General features: G+C 32.5%; 1 protein-coding gene across 1 annotated transcript; it reads left to right on the forward strand.

The window, feature by feature from the left end:
* Window positions 1-7,316: 7,316 nt before the first annotated feature.
* On the forward strand, window positions 7,317-11,664 carry LOC139507584 (slit homolog 1 protein-like; the record flags this gene model as incomplete). The annotated part of the gene is given in 4 exon segments (XM_071295805.1): window positions 7,317-7,507; window positions 8,444-8,515; window positions 9,847-9,918; window positions 11,593-11,664. Coding segments are annotated over 4 exon segments (383 nt in total), but the record flags the coding sequence as incomplete, so codon positions are not given.
* Between the last annotated feature and the right edge of the window lie 8,540 nt (window positions 11,665-20,204).

Raw genomic sequence — 20,204 nt, forward strand, 5'->3', positions numbered from 1 at the left:
GTACAACAATGGAATAAACCATCAAGTCTTTTTTTATATATATAATTTGAATAATTAATATGAATTAGATAGGCAACATTAAAAACCATATCATGATTTACGAACAATGCATGTATACAAACAGGCCATAAAATTAAAACACAATTTAAAGGTAGCCTATCGAATGATCGCATTGACAGTCTGAACAATGTGTAAAGACAGCACCGGCAGGATGACGGCAATAAAGACACAATCGTATGAAATAAAGATCCTAAACGTTTTAGCAGGCAATACTGACCCAAAACAAGATACGGCGAAATAACCGTTTTACAGGCAATGCTGACCCATAACAGGACAGTTGTAATTATAAGAAATAAAAATCATAAAATGTTTTGGCAGGCAATGCTGACCCAAAACAAGACAGTTGTAATTATCAGAAATAAAAATCATAAAATTTTTTGGCAGGCAATACTGGCCCAAAACAAGACAGTTGTAATTATAAGAAATAAAAATCATCAAATGTTTTGGCAGGCAATGCTGGCCCAAAACAAGACAGTTGTAATTATTAGAAATAAAAATCATAAAATGTTTTGGCAGGCAATGCTGGCCCAACACAAGACAGTTGTAATTATAAGAAATAAAAATCATAAACTGTTTTTGCAGGCAATGCTGACCCAAAACAAGACAGTTGTTATTGTATGCAATAAAGATAATAAATGTTTTGTCGGGTAATACTGACCCGCAACAGCTGAAGTATAAAGTTCTGATATTAAATTTATTCTTTTAAGCTGTAAAAATCCATAAACGCATATGCCTTCAATCCTTGAATCACGGATATTATTAGGACCATTCCACCCAAGAACTGCGACAGAAGTCTTTATTTGATTTATTTTCCTTCCTCTAAAACTAAGTGCTGTATTGTAGTTACGAGAGTCCTTGACAATTAACGACATAGTGTACTTTAAAGAGATGATGAAATAACAATAGGTGCTTTGATCTTTCATTGTAACTTGGGTCCAGTTGTGTATCAAAATGCTGATCGAAGTCGTATTTTGTAAATTTGTGAAACGGTCAGATTAGGCTTCGGTTAGTCATGTTGATACGACTCGCACTTGTGGATCAAAATTCTAATCTCGAAATTAGGTATGTGTCATTAATGTCAGTGAAACAGCAACCCATCAATATTCGTTTTGTTTGTATTATCGGAATTATGGCATACCGCTGACAAATGAAAGTATATGGAAGTTGTTGATATCACGCTTTATTGCACATTTTCTTCAATTGGGAAAGTTCTTTCGTAGATGGATGCCATACTGAGCGTTCTTTGTCCATAGTTAAAGCATGAAATAAACAAAATAAGAATATAAATAATAAAGAAAATTAAATTCCTATTAAAAAACAAACTTGATCTTACTTAAGGACCACAAACATAACACATGTTAAGGAATAATATGCGATAATTAAATTATCATAGTTGCTCTTCTTTAATAATCAACCATTAATCAGAAAAGATGTTTTTATCATGTATTAAATGAAGAGTATGAACTTAAAAATATCATCAGTATATAAATATATGTCTTGTCCAATGTTATTTTTTATTAATAAATCAAGTGTATAGAAAAAAGCAAACGACCTTACAGTGCATAAGTATCGGCATAAAAATTATCAATTACGTTAATCGCATCCCAAACTATATCATGTACATGAATTATACTAGTAAAGATGAATAAAATAATACATTAAAACATGTATTACAAACTGACAAACATGTAAATCTGGCTACATGTCTCAAAATACTGGCAATTTTGTATTTAGCTAAAGAATTGATTACAAAATTAATTTATTCCAAACCCATTACCATGACGAAATAATAATTAAAAGTAGTTTAGCATGAGTTTCATGACGAAGCATAAAACAATACAGAGATCATAGACCAAGCTACTACGACCTCTGCAAAAATATAACATGCGTTTCATGACGAAGCATAAAACAAAACCCACTACATATTAACTTTACAAAAACAAATACACAGAGGTAATAGACCAAGCTACCATGACCTCTGAAAGAGTAGCATGAGTTTCATGACGAAGCCTCTGAGAAAATAATACATAGAGGACATAAGTACAAGCAACCACGCCCTCTGCGAAAATTTAAATATCGTCCACATTACCCAAACAGGCAAAGACAGGTAAATTGGTTCGTAATAAATAAGCATTGGGTTGCGATATAGGTAAGAGACATATCCTTTTTATATCGCTTACATAAAGCAAACAAGGTACACTTGCATAAATTATAAATACTAACAATTATGGCGATAAGGCTAACTTGCAAAATTATAATAAGCTCAAACCAAACTGCCGTGACGAGATTTACGAAAGTAGCAAAAGTTTCGTGACATAGCATAAAACAATGAACTCTGCATGAAACGTAATTGAAAAAGCACATACACAGAGGTCATACGTACAAGCAGTCAAGTTCACTGCACCAATTGAAATATCGTCGACCTTACCCAAACAAGTATGGCAAATGGGTTTGTAACACAATAGCTTAGCATTAAAACTTAAACTGTCTTGCTCTTTCATATAAGAGTACTTAAAATGTATGGAACCGTTAATAACATCGTATAAATTATAAGTGTATAACTTTGCATTCTATTATGTATGGTATTATTATCGTTATGCAATAATCCAATTTTTAATTGTAGTTAAATGTAAACGAATCATGTATCTTACAAATACATAAGGCGGATATACGTTCTGCAAACATAATGATGCTGTAAAGGATTCAGTAACTTGTACAATTACAGCATCAGGTTAATCATCAGATAAATGATAAATAATTACATTTTGATCGCAAACGCACAGTGTCGCCACTCACATGCAAATCAATTTCACCCACTTTCTCTTTGACAAAGAAATGAATTTGACCAACTGCTCATATTTGGCATCAATCTAAATCGTGAGTTCTATCCGAATGGAAGAATGGTTAAAAAAATAATTAACTGTACGTTTGTTTAAAATGTAAGCATAGAATAGCTTAAAAATAAAAGTATAGTTCGATTATACCTGAAATAGCTAAAATGAAATCACTCCAGTCCAAAATCATCCATAAAACAAAAAACAAAAGCACATATAATTTTGAACAAATTGTTTGATACTAATAACAAGTTAACACATCAAATGCTGATGATAAAAGGAAGTGATCATAATGCACTTACACGTGAACTCGGGCTGACCCGCAAGATCATTGACCAATAAGAAAGATGAAATCCAATCATGCATACATGTAGGTCATAAGTGAAATTTCTCTGCACGTGGAACATGTGGAAACATGTTATCTAATTTCTACAATTTATAGTTTAATTAGGTAGGACACTCTGACCCTTTGACAAGACTAGAGACATCATACATTCAGAGTATAAATAGCTCACTCTTTTATTTAAGTCGGTTAGTAATAACATAGATGTAATACATCTATGTTAATAAACCAATTTAAACAGAATTATCTTCTCTGCTGTCTTAAATTATTATATTCCGCTTAATTTTCAATTAGCAAATACAATTGGTTATAATGCACTAGAAATAATTTTTAGCAACGGTCAAAATCTAGAACGTCAAATTGACCTTTGACCTTGACCTCAATTTCAAGGTCATAGGTCAGTGATCTCAAATCAAAAGACCCCAGGTCAATCATGTGTATGGTTGTGGAGAAATACTGATTTCAAATACATAAGGGGTGAGAACTCCTATAAGGTTTAACAAAAACACTTCGACTGAAATAGGTTGAAGTTCCATCTTTTGTAAACAGTAATTTGGCAAACAAATCATATCATTAACTGTAACAGTTTCTTTTGACTAACGATAACAAGCAAAGTTCAAAATTGATAACATGACCTTGACCTTCGACCTTGATCTCAATTTCAAGGTCATAGGTCAGTGAACTCAAAACGGAAGACCGGAGGTCAATCACTTGTATGGTTGTGGAGAAAAAGATTTGAAATACATAAGGGGAGAAAACTCCTATAAGGGTTACCCAAAACACTTTGAATGAAATAGGTTGAAGTTGCGACTTTTTGTAAACAGTTATTTGGCAAACACATCATATCATTTACTGTCACAGTTTCTGTGGAATAACGATGTCGTAATAAGTCGTAGAGGCCTACAGTCTTATGATATGAAGTCCTTGGTCCATTTGAAGGAAATTGAGGTCAAGGTCAAAGGTCAAGGTCATGTTCTAAATTTTGCAGTTTGCTTGCTATCGTTATTCCACAGAAACTGTGACAGTAAATGATATGATGTGTTTGCCAAATAGCTGTTTACAATTAGGTGCAACTTCAACCTATTTCAGTCAAAGTGTTTTAGTTTACCCTTATAGGAGTTTTCTCCCCTTATGTATTTCAAATCAGTTTTTCTCCACAACCAAACAAATGATTGACCTGGGGTCTTTTGATTTGAGATCACTGACCTATGACCTTGAAATTAAGGTCAAGGTCAAAGGTCAATTTGACGTTCTAGATTTTGACCTTTGCTAAAAATGATTTTCTGTTCATAATAAAACAATTAAGTCTTCTGCATATACCTATTAATCTTATTTTTTTTATATCAATTTGAAGAACCAAATAACATCAACAAGGAGTGACATTTTCTAACATCGATTTTTAAATTTCATTCTTATTATCGAGGTGGAAAGACCTTCAATTGTTCTCTGAAGAATTGATTTTTAATTTCAGATTTTATTCTTTATTATAAGCTATTAACCAAAAGCAAATATTTCTCGAATCTTTGCGTCATTTACATTTGAATCAAGGAAAACAAGGATTCTACTTTCATAGCAAAGTACAATTAGCAATTGGCAAAGAGAAATCTTTAAAGAAAATAATGCACTTGTAGACTTTTTAAAAATGGCATTACAAGGCAAAGTGATATTATTATTATGTACATATATATATTCATGTGTCATCAATCGGCCAATGCCTGTATCTTGGCATTGCCCAAGGTCATTTTTTTTACTGTTTTTGACTTCTTAAAATTAAATTCATTGGAAATTGGATGTGTTCTGATTGAGAATAAAATCTACAATACTTGACTTGTTTACATAAAAAAGTGCTAATATGGCCAGTTTTGTTTGATTCGGACAAATAATTGTGTTATACGAGTCAGTCTGAGGTATAAAAACTACTGAAATGTGTTTACGTCTCAAACATTTTGAATAAAAACAAAGGAGATGCTGGCAAGTCTAAATTAATGCGAACAAAAATGTGTAGTCATTATGTTCGAATGTTGCTAGCATTTTTGTTATACAATCAATTCTTACATGAAAACATAACTCATTATTTATGCGGTTATACAAATTTACATAATAAAATGCTAATATAGTCAGTTTATGTTGATACGGTCAACTAATTTTGTTATATGAGTCAGTCTGAAATAAAAAAAACTGTTGACATTTGTTTACGATTCAATATTTTGAATAAAAAGTGGACTTGCTGGTACTCTAAATTGATGCAGATATTTTTTTTTGTAGTCATAATGTTCCATTATTGCTATAAGATGTTTTAACCAATGTATCCTTACATAAAGATAGAACTGATTAACTATGCGGCTATAAAGATTTACATAAAGTGTTAATATGGTCAGTGTTGGTTGATGCGGACCAATGATTATGTTATACGAGTCAGTTTGAATATGAAAACTACTGAAATTTGTTAACAATAAGATATTTTGAACAAAAAAGAAGACATGCTAACATACAAAACTGATGCAAACAAATTTTTTTAGTGGTTCTTTTCCAATATTGCTACCATTTGTATTATACAATACATCCTTACATCAGAACATAGCTCATTCACTATGCGGCTTCAAAGATTTACATCATCAAGTACTAATATGGTCAGTTTTGGTTGATGCAGACAAATACTTTTATTATACGAGTCAGTCTGAGGTATTAAAACTACTGAAATTTGTTAACGATTAAATATTCTGAATAAAAAAATGACTTCCTGGTATTCTTAACTAATGCGAACACAAATGTTCAGTCATAATATTCCAATATTGCTATCATTTGTATTATACAATCCATCCTTACATGAAAAAAAAGTCATTTACTATGCGGCTATACAGATTTTCATAACGAAGTGCTAATATGGCCAGTTTTGGTTAATGCGAACAAATTACTGTATTATACGAGTCAATCTGAAGTATGACAAGTACTGAAATTTGTTTACAATTAAATATTTTTAATACAAAGAGGTCAATCTGGTTCCAATATTGCTTAAATTTGGCCATTCGTTTTCTTTTTTGAATGATTTTACTTTTATCGATTCGGGGCTATTAATAGATGACTTTGCGGTATGGGCTTTGCTCAAAGTTGAAGGCCGTAATGTGACCTATAGTTGTTGATTTAAGTGGCATGTGGTCCCTTGTGGAAAGTTGTCTATGTGGCAATCATACCACATTTATTTTATTTTTGAAATACGTTTTTTTGAAGCATTAAACGGGACAAATTAATGAATCAGATTCTGTCGAACTTGCAGAATACAGAATAACATGCGGCCTATTTAGTCTAATTCTATGCTGTTGCAGTCGACGGCGGATTGTTAATGTTCTGATTCTTCTCAATCCTGAGACTTGAATGCAGTTGCTCTTGTAACAACGCTTCGATTCTATTTATAAGAAAACCCGGATTTACCTATCTTACGATTAGGCCTAAACTATTCAAATATATCAGTTCCAATACGTATATCAAATACAAGAAGGGTGAATTATGCATCTATTTAAAAATAGTGTGACCACATATGCTGCTACATTCGGTTCTTGCATGAACATACGGATTTTTTGTGTTATTAAAATTTGCTGTTATAAAATGTTAGAAATTATTATCAATTAAGGAATGTATCTCCCTCATGCAAAGCTCTGATTCCTTTCACGGATTTGGCTATTCTTTTTGGACCTTTTGGATTATAGCTCTTCATTTTTTATATAAGCTTTGGATTTCAAATATTTTGTCCACGAGCATCACTGAAGAGACATCTATTGTCGGAATGCTCATCTGGTGCAGGAAAATTGATACCGTTAATGTTATTCGATTCCATTTATGAGAAAAAAACGGATGAACCTATCTTAAGAATAGGCCTAAACTGTTCAAATATAACAGTTCTAATACGTATATAAATACAAGAAGGATACATTATGCATCTATTTTAATACAGTGCGACCAAGAAGACACCAAAAGATAAATCAAAAGTTCAAATCTGATGCAATTAATACAAAAAAGATTAAAAGGTAGTTGATAGTATGAAAATAACCTTCATTCCATGAATTAAATCGTTTGTTTTTCAGTGTTGAGACTTATTCAGCCTACATATGAATAGTGATTTACTTGCTGTAGTCCTTCTCCTAAGTGGTGGACTAGTGAATACATCGTGCCCGTATCTTTGTAATTGTGATAGTGCACCATTAGGTCTTAATCTATACTGTTATGAAAGATCTTTTAGCTACATTCCAAAGTTACCAACTAATACATACTATGTGTAAGTAAACAAGTGTACAACTTTTTTTCGTTATAAATAGCTTACCATGTGTACATACATTAATGCAGTGCAACATTTCAAAAAGTAATTCTCATTATACCTGTTTATAAAACGAAAGCAAACATCACTACGTTGAGAATGTATGGTTCACTTATTTTTAGTAACATTGATTTTTAATAAAGAACTCAAAACCCAGTACGTCATTCGATAAAAGGAAAACAACCACCAGAAAAAAAAAAAAAAAAAGAAAACACTAAATCCACAAATGTAACTTAAATTATTGTTTGTGCACCAAAAAACAAAAAAGACCGTCTTCAAAATTTTTTATCAGACCGATTAGTATAGAATAGGCAATACTGCACTGACAAGAAAACAGTTATACAGTTTTGAAACTATGAATCGTTACTGAAAAACAATTACCGCAGTAATGTCGGTACGTCTAAATAAGAAAACTAAACGTACTTAGTCAAAAACGGAATTGGTTGCAGTTGTTCTCTTGAAAATATGCAGATCACAACATGTTTCCTTAAACTTGAATATTTAATCGGAAAGACAAATACATCATAGTGTACAATAACACTGAGATTGGAAATTGCAGCATAACCATTCATAAATACTCCTTCATACCAAAGCAAATACATATATCGTTGTTGAAAAACTTACAGTGAACAAATATATACATTAAAACGAAATAGCTGAGTTGGTATTAAACAAATTAAACAAATTAAAACACAGCCATTAAAAACCTTGCAGTTAATATCGTTTGTACTTGTCCATGCCTTATTGATATGTTTTGATAATATAGGTTATTACACTTTAAGTTCATATGTGATTGCAAATATACCTAATATTTTCATTATAATACAATTTTCATCCATTATGCTTTGTGATTTCACATAGTATAGAAAATATAATACATAAAAGTTTCTATTTCAGATATCTTCACAATAACAAGATACCGTCAATAGAGAGTTATACGTTCAACAACCTGATAAACTTTACCTATGTGTAAGTGATGATGTTTGTGTGGTTTTATATTATCAATAATTTTTTTTTATCAATTTGTATATAAAAAAAAATCTTTAAAGTTGTGTGACACGGACTAAGGCCATATGTTATAACGTAACACGAAAACAAAAGTCACAAACGTAGCGTAACAATGTACGAAATCAGGACAACTGATACCGGCTTCTGTTTAGACAGCCGGTCTATATCAGACATAGCACTTCAGGTAACAAGTACAATCATAAACAATCCAATTAAAACAATAATACATATGACACCACACAGAAAATACAACACGAATCACACCAAAACTTGGCCATGATATCAGGTACTCCGGAAAGGTAGGTATAGCCTGCTCCACATGTGACACCCGTATGAAAACTTTGCAAAACTTACTAGTATAAACCAAAAGTCATAAAAATAAGTATAGCAAATATCGGTTAAAGTATCAGATCTTTGCGTGAACTAGAGAGATTATCTTACTTGAAAACAATCTTAAATGATACTTCAATACTTGAATTGGATTGGTTTGTTTGAATTCTTTCCCTTGGTTTAGACCATGTAATGTTTTCTGTAAATCATGTCATAGGCGACACAAACGTATGGCTCCCAGGTGCATCATGATTGCAAAACATCATGGTACATGACTCACTGAATATCCTTTGGTTTTATGTATACCAAAGAGGAGTGATGCATTAAAGCTTGGATAATGTATAAAATTCAGATACAAATATATCCCATTAAGAATATCATGAATGACCTTCATACGTTATGTTACCGTCATGGGAACACAACACGGCACACATGTGAATATACTCTTTAAATACGACATGGCGTTTTCTTGTGAGTTGAATGTCGACATTGCTGTGCGCTGTACATGACAAGATTGTTGGTACACAACGATTGAAACAGACAGAGCAGGGTTGGCCTCCTCGTCGGTTTTTGAAGTTCAAATTGCTCAATGTTTTGTTTTCAATGTTTTGTTTTCTCATGTTTCTATATAGGTCGCATTTTTTTTTTTTACTCGTTTTGAACCATGACGTGGTCAGTTTCAATCCGACTTATTAATTTAATTTGCATATACTTTTTAAGTGTTTGTCTTTTTCGAACTGTGACTGTGATTACATTTATTAGTCCTCCTTACCTAAAATTTGTTGTTCGAATACAATAAAGCAACGGATCTTCTTTCGAAAGCCTTTTCAACGAATTCTTCGTTATTTCTTCAAAAGAAAACAACATAATCAGTGCAGCATACACTGAAAACTATATGTGGTGTACAGAAATATATATAAACCAACAAAAATTTCGAATTTGTGTTTTCTTCTTTTTTTAAGGACACTTGGTGGTAATGAAATAACAACAATTAAACAGTTTGCTTTCATGAATCTTCCAAGACTGCGATATTTGTACGTATCACAAATAACATGTTATTATGGTTTATATGTTATCTGTTATCTTGTTAACAGCTATGAAAATAGACGAAGTAGTTATTATCAGTATGTTAAGATCTGCATAGTGTTTTAATAACAACACTGTAACATGCCTTCGTATTGCCGTCAAATCGTGATTTTTTCCTATTATATTGCTTGTCTATAATGCTTAAAACATGTAGAAACACAGTTTTAAATATAAAACATAATCAGTATGACAATAAGTATAAGTAATTGTATTCTTTTAATTTTTTACAAATTCTACCGTTTCTCTCTCTCGATTTTGTCTGATTTTACAACAATTATGAAAAATCCATAGGAACTCTTTATAAGCAAATATATTCTGCAAGAAAAATGCCATTTTCAGTTGAAAGGTCGAAGTCTTCACTTGAATCCTTACTGGAATTATTGTAATCTACATATTAAATGATTAATTAATAAATTTTAATGGCGATTTGCTTCACTGCGAGTACTGTAAGGTCTGTTCATTGTGTCTTTTGGTGTCGGGATGTATAAGTACCGGGCCACGTCCACTTGTATTTTTGTCCATCTGATGAGTTAAGCCTTTTTCAACTGATTGTTTTAGTTCGTTCTTATGTTGTACTGTTATACCACTGTCCCAGGTTAGGGGGAGGGTTGGGATCCCGCTAACATGTTTAACCCCGCCATATTTTTTTATGTATGTGCCTGTCCCAAGTCAGGAGCCTGTAATTCAGTGGTTGTCGTTTGTTTGTGTTACATATTTGTTTTTCTTTTTTTTTTTTTTACATAAATAAGGTCGTTAGTTTTCTCGTTTGAATTGTTTAACATTGTCTTATCAGGGCCTTTTATAGCTGACTATGCGGTATGGGCTTCGCTCATTGTTGAAGGCCGTACGGTGACTTATAGTTGTTAATGTCTGTGTCATTTTTGTTTTATGTGGATAGTTGTCTCAATGGCAATCATACCACATCTTCTTTTTTATATATTACCCAATATTGTAGTGTTTTACTTTATTTTTTTTAGGAAACTATAATTCATCGACAGTGGCTTTTAGGAGCAATCACCTAATGAGACGCTATCTGCAAATAAGTCATAATCAAAATCGTCAGTCGACTCCTTGCAATTCTTTTTAATGTCAATTTGTACTATTAATTGCACGTTCATAAATATATGAAAAGCGGTTTATGCGAATGTTTAACTTGTTTAAAGTTTTTAAGAGATAGACACGAGAACAGTGACAAAATGAACATAATCAATTAAATATCAGTTTCAAAATCGTTGATTTGAATTTGTAAGGCAAAATTGCTTAAAGTGACAAAACGTGCTTAAATTACATACCTAAGATTCCAGGTTTAAGATCTAGACACTTATATCATTAGATACTCTTTTAACTTGCTGAAAGGATTATATTTATTTTCAAATTACATATGCTTTGTGCAAATCAAGTTTGTGTTGACCACCAATAAAACATACTTGCCAACACTGACTTTGTTTATTTTAGTAGTGTGCCCTTTTTTCATGAATTAATGATTAATAAAAGAAATAACGTAGGTGGTATACATGTATCTTATTTGGTGTCATGTACTTACTCTTCTTAAAAGGTTTTAATTAGTTTTGTAAAAATGTGTGACTTATTTAAAAGCTAAATGTTCATAATGTATTTTATAGGTACATTGAGATCAATAAAATAACATCAATAGAAGGGTATGCCTTTAAGAATGTCCAGTCGATATATAACATGTAAGTCAACTGCATAATGTTCAAAATATACCAAAATGCGCCGTGTCGATTGGAGGCCGATAAGATATGCAATTTAATGAAATAATGCCATTCAGGTTTTGCTTGTATCAAAGGGAAAACAAATTCAATCGTAAATGGTTTACATTTTTATGCACCTAATGAATTTGAAATATGAATTGCCAAAAAGTCATGTTTACGTCAAAAACATGTTCAACCCGACTTTTCTGCGTGAGTATTTCACTTCGACAAAGATTAAACCCTAATAGTAAAAGAGGTCATTTATTAATTTGAAAAATGAGAATTTGCACATTATTTCAATTTTCGTTCAGGAATAACGGAATAAAAATAAAATATGAAATATCAAGGTTTTGATACTTCTACCACAAATGAAATGTGGCAATCCGGAAAATATGATATATATGTTATAATTAAGTCTTTCCACTTTTCTGTGGAAAGACTTATTGTATTTGTTCTGATTATTATTATTAAGTCTTTCCACTTTTCTGTGGAAAGACTTATTGTTTTTGTTCTGATTATTATTAGGTCTTTCCACTTTTCTGTGGAAAGCCTATTGTATTTGTTCTGATTATTATTATTATTAAGTCTTTCCACTTTTCTGTGGAAAGACTTATTGTATTTGTTCTGATTATTATTATTATTATTTTTTTTTTTTTTCCGCCAACTTTTGTTCTTGCGATAAATGTTTGTTTCGCAATATGTCGCTTAGATATTTCTCATATTGTATCGTATAGTTTATGCGCTTTTAAATTTCACCCTGCTAAGCCGAACCATTTTCTTTGTAAGAGTTATCTCCCTATTCACTGTTTATCATCAGAGCGTATCTCCTTCGTAACAAAAAAAGATAGCGACAAAATTCTTTTTACAAATTGTTCGTTACATCCTCAGGAATTTTTGGCGTATTTGGATCGAAGCGATTCGATGAAATTTTAAAGGAGTTATCTACCTTTACGGAATAAATTTGTTCGTATGTTTTTTTATCTCAAAAACCGTTAACCGTATAACCCTGGAATGTTTTTATTTGAGTTCCCTGGGTCCTAACTTAGAAAATTAGGTCAAGGTCAAAGGTCAAGGTCAAGTTTTCAATTGTGACTTTTGCTTGTTTTTGCATTTTCTCTGACACTGTGAGAGATACATATAAAAGAATAAGTGCAAAATGTCTGCTTTATTGTAATGAAGATATGCTACATTTAGTCTTATACAATTAAATGGTATCTTATAGGAGTTGTTGCCCCTGAAATGTCTTGATATGAGGTTATTTGATAATAACTTCAATAAAGTTCATTATAAAGACATTTGACTTAATACAAAAGGTTGAGTGACAAATGACCTTGAAAAACGGCTACCGGAAGTGACCTTGAGAAAACCGGAAGTAGCCTTTTTTGCAACTTTTTCATCTTAAAGTACTCAGAATCCATATATTTTGTCATATAGATACATAAACTGATTACTGAAGCCTAAATATGACTTCCATCAGACCGGAAGTGACCAATTATTTCCCCTTCTATATACAAAAGTATATAGAAACTATATATTTTTGGAATCAGTGTGAAAAAAGCTATCATATGAAGCATATTATCTGCCTTATATCACTCAAAAATATAATTAAACCATTATTTATCACATTAGTATGAAGAAAGTATCTTCTTATCAGAATTTCTTTGGTGTGGAAAGACTTTCAATTGTTCTCTGAACAATTGGTTTTTAATTATTATTATTATTATTTTTTTTTTTTTTTTTTTTTTCTTCCGCCAAATTTTGTTCTTGCGATAAATGTTTGTTTCGCAATATGTCGCTTAGATATTTCTCATATGGTATCGTATAGTTTATGCGCTTTTAAATTTCACCCTGCTAAGGCGAACCATTTTCTTTGTAAGAGTTATCTCCCCTTTCACTGTTTATCATCAGAGTGCATCTCCTCCGTAACCGTAGAAAAATGCGACTAATTTATTTTATAAAATTGCTCGTTATATCCTTCGCATGATTTGTCCTATTTTAACCGAAGCGATATGAACACTCCTTATGAGAGTTATTCCCCCTTTTGCATTTGATATTAGTAATATGCATTTCTAACTGGTAAACCATAGGTAATAGAGACCTAGGGTCTTTTGATTTAAGGTCCTTGGTCCAAAAAAATGAAAATTAGGTCAAGGTCAAAGGTCAAGGTCATATTCTAAATTTTGATTTTGGCTTATTTTCACTCATTTTCATTAACCTTATCAGATATCGACAAATTATTTTTACTAAATTGTTAGTTGCGACATGTCGTAACATAATAATTTTGGTTGAAAGGGTGCGTAGACAATAAATGGGAGTTTTAGCCCCTACCACATCTAAAATTATGCGTAAAGTGATATTACTTATTAACCATACATATTAGAGACCTAGGGTCTTTTGATTTGAGACCCTCAGTTTGTGACCTTGAAATTGAGGTCAAGGTCATAGGTAAATTTGGCGTTTTAGATTATGACCTTTGGTTAAAATTCATATCTATACATCATAAAGCCATAGGAACTGACATTTTAGACTGATTTTTAATATTTTAATATCAAAATAGATATTTACTGGTGGAAAGACCTTCAATTGTTCTCTGAACAATTGGTTTTTAATTAAGTCTTTCCACTTTTCTGTGGAAAGACTTATTGTTTTTGTTCTGATTATTATTATTATTATTATTATTATTATTTTTTTTTTTTTTTTCTTCCGCCAAATTTTGTTCTTGCGCAAAATGTTTGTTTCGCAATATGTCGCTTAGATATTTCCCATATGGTATCGTATAGTTTATGCGCTTTTAAATTTCACCCTGCTAAGGCGAACCATTTTCTATGTAAGAGTTATCTCCCTTTTCACTGTTTATCCTCTGTGTGCATCTCCTTCGTAACAAAATAAGAAAGCGACAAAATTCTTTTTACAAACTGTTCGTTACATCTTCAGTAATTTTTGGCGTATTTGGATCGAAGCGATTTGATGAAATTTTATAGGAGTTATCTACCTTTACGGAATAAATTTGTCGGTATGTTTTTTAAACTCCTAAACCGTTAACCGTATAACCCTGGAATGTTTTTATTTGAGTCCCCTGGGTCCTAACTTAGAAAATTAGGTCAAGGTCAAAGGTCAAGGTCATATTTTAGATTTTTATAAGTTTTTCATTTCCCTATAATTCTTGAACGGTTATAGATACAAAAAAATTAAGCAATGAAAAATGCTTGGTACTTTAAGGGGCAACTTTTTTATATTATGACTATATTGATTTTACCATCATATAAGGGACATAACTCCCATCGATGGTTTTTAAAAAGCCATTTTTTAGGCAAAACTCTTAAACAAAAGGTCCTTGACCCAAAGGGTCTTTTGCAATGACCTTGTGGAGCAATGACCTTGACGAAGGTCACAAGGTCAAAGGTCAAGGTCATCAAATTATGTGGTTTTGGCACTATTTAAACAGTTTTATGAGTGTTTGAATTTCAGACAACCAACCAACCAACCAACCAACCAACCAACCAATCAATCAATCAATCAATCAATCAATCAATCAATGTTTCCGTTTCATGTGTTTGATACGGGATTCAAGGTTTCTTTTTTTCCGCTTGTTTTAATTGAGCCTATCAAACGTGTTTAACCAACATGTTTAACCAACATGTTTAACCAACGTGTTTAACCAACGTGTTTAACCAACCAACCAACCAACCAATCAATCAATCAATGCATGTTTCCGTTTCATGTGTTAAATACGGGATCCAAGATGGTTTTTTTTCGCTCGTTTAAATTGAGCCTATCTAACGTGTTTAACCAACGTGTTTAACCAACGTGTTTAACCAACCAACCAACCAACCAACCAACCAACCAATCAACCAATCAATGCATGTTTCCGTTTCATGTGTTAAATACGGGATCCACGATGGTTTTTGTTTCGCTTGTTTAAATTGAGCCCATCAAACGTGTTAAACCAGCCAACGTGTTTAACCAACGTGTTTAACCAACCAACCAACCAACCAACCAATCAACCAATCAATGCATGTTTCCGTTTCATTTGTTAAATACGGGATCCAAGATGTTTTTTTTCGCTTGTTTAAATTGAGCCTATCAAACGTGTTTAACCAGCCAACGTGTTTAACCAACGTGTTTAACCAACGTGTTTAACCAACCAACCAACCAACCAACCAACCAATCAACTAATCAATGCATGTTTCCGTTTCATTTGTTAAATACGGGATCCAAGATGTTTTTTTTTCGCTTGTTTAAATTGAGCCTTTCCAACGTGTTTAACCAGCCAACGTGTTTAACCAACGTGTTCAACCAACATGTTTAACTAACGTGTTTAACCAACCAACCAACCAACCAATCAATCACTTAATGTATGTTTGCGTGTCATGCGTTTAATACGGGATGCAAGGTCTTTTGAGGTTTTTTCCCCTTGTTCTAAGTGACCCTATCAAACGTGTTTAATCAACCAACCAACAAACCAACCAACCAACCAACCAACCAACCAATCAATCAACCAACTAATCAATCAATCAATATGTATGACTGTTTATTTATGACAGTATATTGAAGGAACAAACTCTCAATTATTCAAGAACATTTTTATTTTATTATTGTTCTTACGTCTCTTCTGAAAAAAAATCCACATATTCTCTGAAACTACAAGTCCAATCGACCTGAAAATTTGCAGTCAGCAGGGCATACATGTATTGAAGGTTCATAAAAAAAACTGTTTGCAGATATCTCTCAAGACTTTTCCTAGAAAAAACAAATGGCAATGCCGTAAAAATCGCTTGCTAGGTCCGTAAATCTCAGTAAAAACCTACAATAAAATGTCCGCTCCGAGATTGAAATACTAATCTGTGTTACAAACAGGTGCTGAAAAATGGACATTATCAAAAAATAATCATTAAATGTGTTTTAAAGTTACACCGGATCGATTAAATCCAAAACATGCACTGCTGGTGAACTGTGATCAAAATGTCAATTTCCTACAAAGACAAAAGAAATTACATTGTGTACATTCCATCTCTAGACATGTTGTCTGTTCAAGGTCCCGACCTAAAAAGAAATTAAAAGACTAAGTTTTTCTTAATATAAACCCGCGTCACGTGATGTCTCCTCAATCTTGCGCGCGCGCTGTATCTAAAATAAAAGAAAAACTTTCCAAACTAAACATGACACTTCTCCCGTAACATAATAATATAGACCCCATACCAAAGCAAACAAACAAACAAATAAACAAATACCCCCCCCCCCTTTTTCCAAATCAATCAATAAAAAAAAATCAATTATCATTCATCAGAGGGGAAAGACTGCCTAACAATTGTTTTCAAAACAATTGCTTTATATTTATTATTATTTTTTTTTTTTTCCGCCAAATTTTGTTCTTGCGATAAATGTTTGTTTCGCAATTTGTCGCCTTAGATTTTTTTCATATTGTATCGTATAGTTTATGCGCTTTTAAATTTCACCCTGCTAAGCCGAACCATTTTCTTTGTAAGAGTTATCTCCCTATTCACTGTTTGTCATGTGTGTGCATCTCCTTCGTAACAAAATAAGAAAGCGACAAAATTCTTTTTACAAACTGTTCGTTACATCCTCAGGAATTTTTGTCTAATTTGGATCAAAGCGATTCGATGAAATTTTATAGGAGTTATGTACCTTTACGGAATAAATTTGTTGTCGGTATGTTTTTTTAACTCATAAACCGTTAACCGTATAACCCTGGAATGTTTTTATTTGAGTCCCCTGGGTCCTAACTTAGAAAATTAGGTCAAGGTCAAAGGTCAAGGTCATATTTTAGATTTTCATATGTCTTTGATTTCCCTATAATTCTTGAATGGTTATAGATACAGAAAATTTAAGCAGTGAAAAATGTGCAGTACTTCAAGGGGCAACTTTGTTACATTATGACTGTATTGGTTTTACCATTATGTAAGGGACATAACCCCCATTGATGGTTTATAAAAAGCCATTATTAGGCAAAACTCTTAAACAAAAGGTCCTTGACCCATAGGGTCTTTTGCAATGACATTGTGAAGCAATGACCTTGACAAAGGTCACAAGGTCAAAGGTCAAGGTCATGTACATATGTGATTTGGGGCACGACTTGAAGAATTTTATGTGTGTTTGCCAACCAACCAACCAACCAACCAACCAACCAACCAACCAACCAACCAACCAACCAATCATGATCAATCAATAATGATCAATCAACAAATCATGATCATGATCAATCAACCAATCATGATCATGATTAATCAATCAATCATGTTTCCGTCTCATGTGTTTAATATAGGGTTCAAGATCTCCTTTGTTTCTTTTTCGCTGTTTCAATTGACCCTTTCCAACGTGTTTAACCAACCAACCAACCAACCAACCAATCAATCAATCAATCAATCAATCAATCAATCATGTTTCCGTCTCGTGTGTTTAATATAGGGTCCAAGATCTTTTTTGTTTCTTTTTCGCTGTTTCAATTGGCCCTATCCAACGTGTTTTACCAACCAACCAACCAACCAACCAACCAACCAACCAACCAACCAACTAATCAATCAATCAATCAATCAATCAATCAATCAATCAATCAATCATGATCATGATCAATCATGATCATGATCAATCAATCATGTTTCATGAAAAATTGAAATTTAATATTGTTCTTGCGTCACTTCTGAAAAAAAAATCCACATGTATTCTGAAACTACAAATACAATCGACCTCAAAATTTGCAGTCAGCAGGGCATACATGTACTAAAAGTTTATAAAAAAACTTGGTGCAGATATCTCTCAAAGCTTTTCCTAGAGAAAAGAAATTGCAATGCCGTAAAAATTGCTTGCTAGGTCTGTAAATTTCAGTAAAAGCCTACAATAAAATGTCCGCTCCGAGATTGAAATACTAATCTGTGTTACAAACAGGTGCTGAAAAATGTACATTATCAGAAAATAATCAATACATGTGTTTTAAAGTTACACCGGATCAAATAAATCCAAATCATGCACTGCTTGTGATCTGTCATCAAAATGTCAATTTCCTACAATGACAAAAGAAATTACATTGTGTGCATTCCGTCTCTATACATGTTGCCTGTTCAAAGTCCCCACCTAAAAAGGAATAAAAAGACTATCTTTTCGTTATTATAAACCCGTGTCACGTGATGTGGCGCGCGCGCTGTACCTAAAATAAAAGAAAAACTTTCCAAACTAAACATGAAACTTCTCCGGTAACAATAATATAGACCCCATACAGAAACAAACAAACAAACAAACAAACAAACAAACACCCCCCCCCCCCCCCCAATTCAATTAATTTTAAAGGGGGAAAGACCCCCTACAATTGCTTTTTTAAAGCAATTGATTTATATTTATTATTATTAGGTCTTTCCACTTTTCTGTGGAAAGCCTATTGTATTTGTTCTGATTATTATTATTATTATTTTTTTTTTTTTTTTCTTCCGCCAAATTTTGTTCTTGCGATAAATGTTTGTTTCGCAATATGTCGCTTAGATTTTTTTCATATTGTATCGTATAGTTTATGCGCTTTTAAATTTCACCCTGCTAAGCCGAACCATTTTCTTTGTAAGAGTTATCTCCCTATTCACTGTTTGTCATGTGTGTGCATCTCCTTCGTAACAAAATAAGAAAGCGACAAAATTCTTTTTACAAATTGTTCGTTACATCCTCAGGAATTTTTGGCTAATTTGGATCGAAGCGATTCGATGAAATTTTATAGGAGTTATGTACCTTTACGGAATAAATTTGTCGGTATGTTTTTTTAACTCATAAACCTTTAACCGTATAACCCTGGAATGTTTTTATTTGAGTCCCCTGATTCCTAACTTAGAAAATTAGGTCAAGGTCAAAGGTCAAGGTCATATTTTAGATTTTCACATGTCTTTGATTTCCCTATAACTCTTGAACGGTTATAGATACAAAAAAATTAAGCAGTGAAAAATGCTTGGTACTTCAAGGGGCAACTTTTTTACATTATGACTATATTGATTTTACTATCATGTAAGGGACATAACTCCCATCGATGGTTTTTAAAAAGCCATTTTTAGTCAAAACTCTTAAACAAAAGGTCCTTGACCCATAGGGTCTTTTGCAATGACCTTGTGGAGCAATGATCTTGACGAAAGTTACAAGGTCAAAGGTCAAGGTCATCAAATTATGTGGTTTTGGCACTATTTAAACAGTTTTATGTGTGTTTGAATTTCAATCAACCAACCAACCAACCAACCAACCAACTAACCAACCAACCAACCAACCAACCAACCAACCAACCAACCAATCAATCAATAAATCAATCAATGTTTCCGTTTCATGTGTTTGATACGGGATTCAAGGTCTCTTTTTTTTCGCTTGTTTTAATTGAGCCTATCAAACGTGTTTAACCAACATGTTTAACCAATATGTTTAACCAATGTGTTTAACCAACATGTTTAACCAACGTGTTTAACCAACCAACCAACCAACCAACCAACCAACCAACCAACCAACCAATCAATCAATCAATTAATGTTTCCGTTTCATGTGTG

The sequence above is a fragment of the Mytilus edulis genome, unplaced genomic scaffold (assembly GCF_963676685.1).
Source record: "Mytilus edulis unplaced genomic scaffold, xbMytEdul2.2 SCAFFOLD_1891, whole genome shotgun sequence".
Classification (NCBI taxonomy): Eukaryota; Metazoa; Mollusca; class Bivalvia; order Mytilida; family Mytilidae; genus Mytilus; species Mytilus edulis.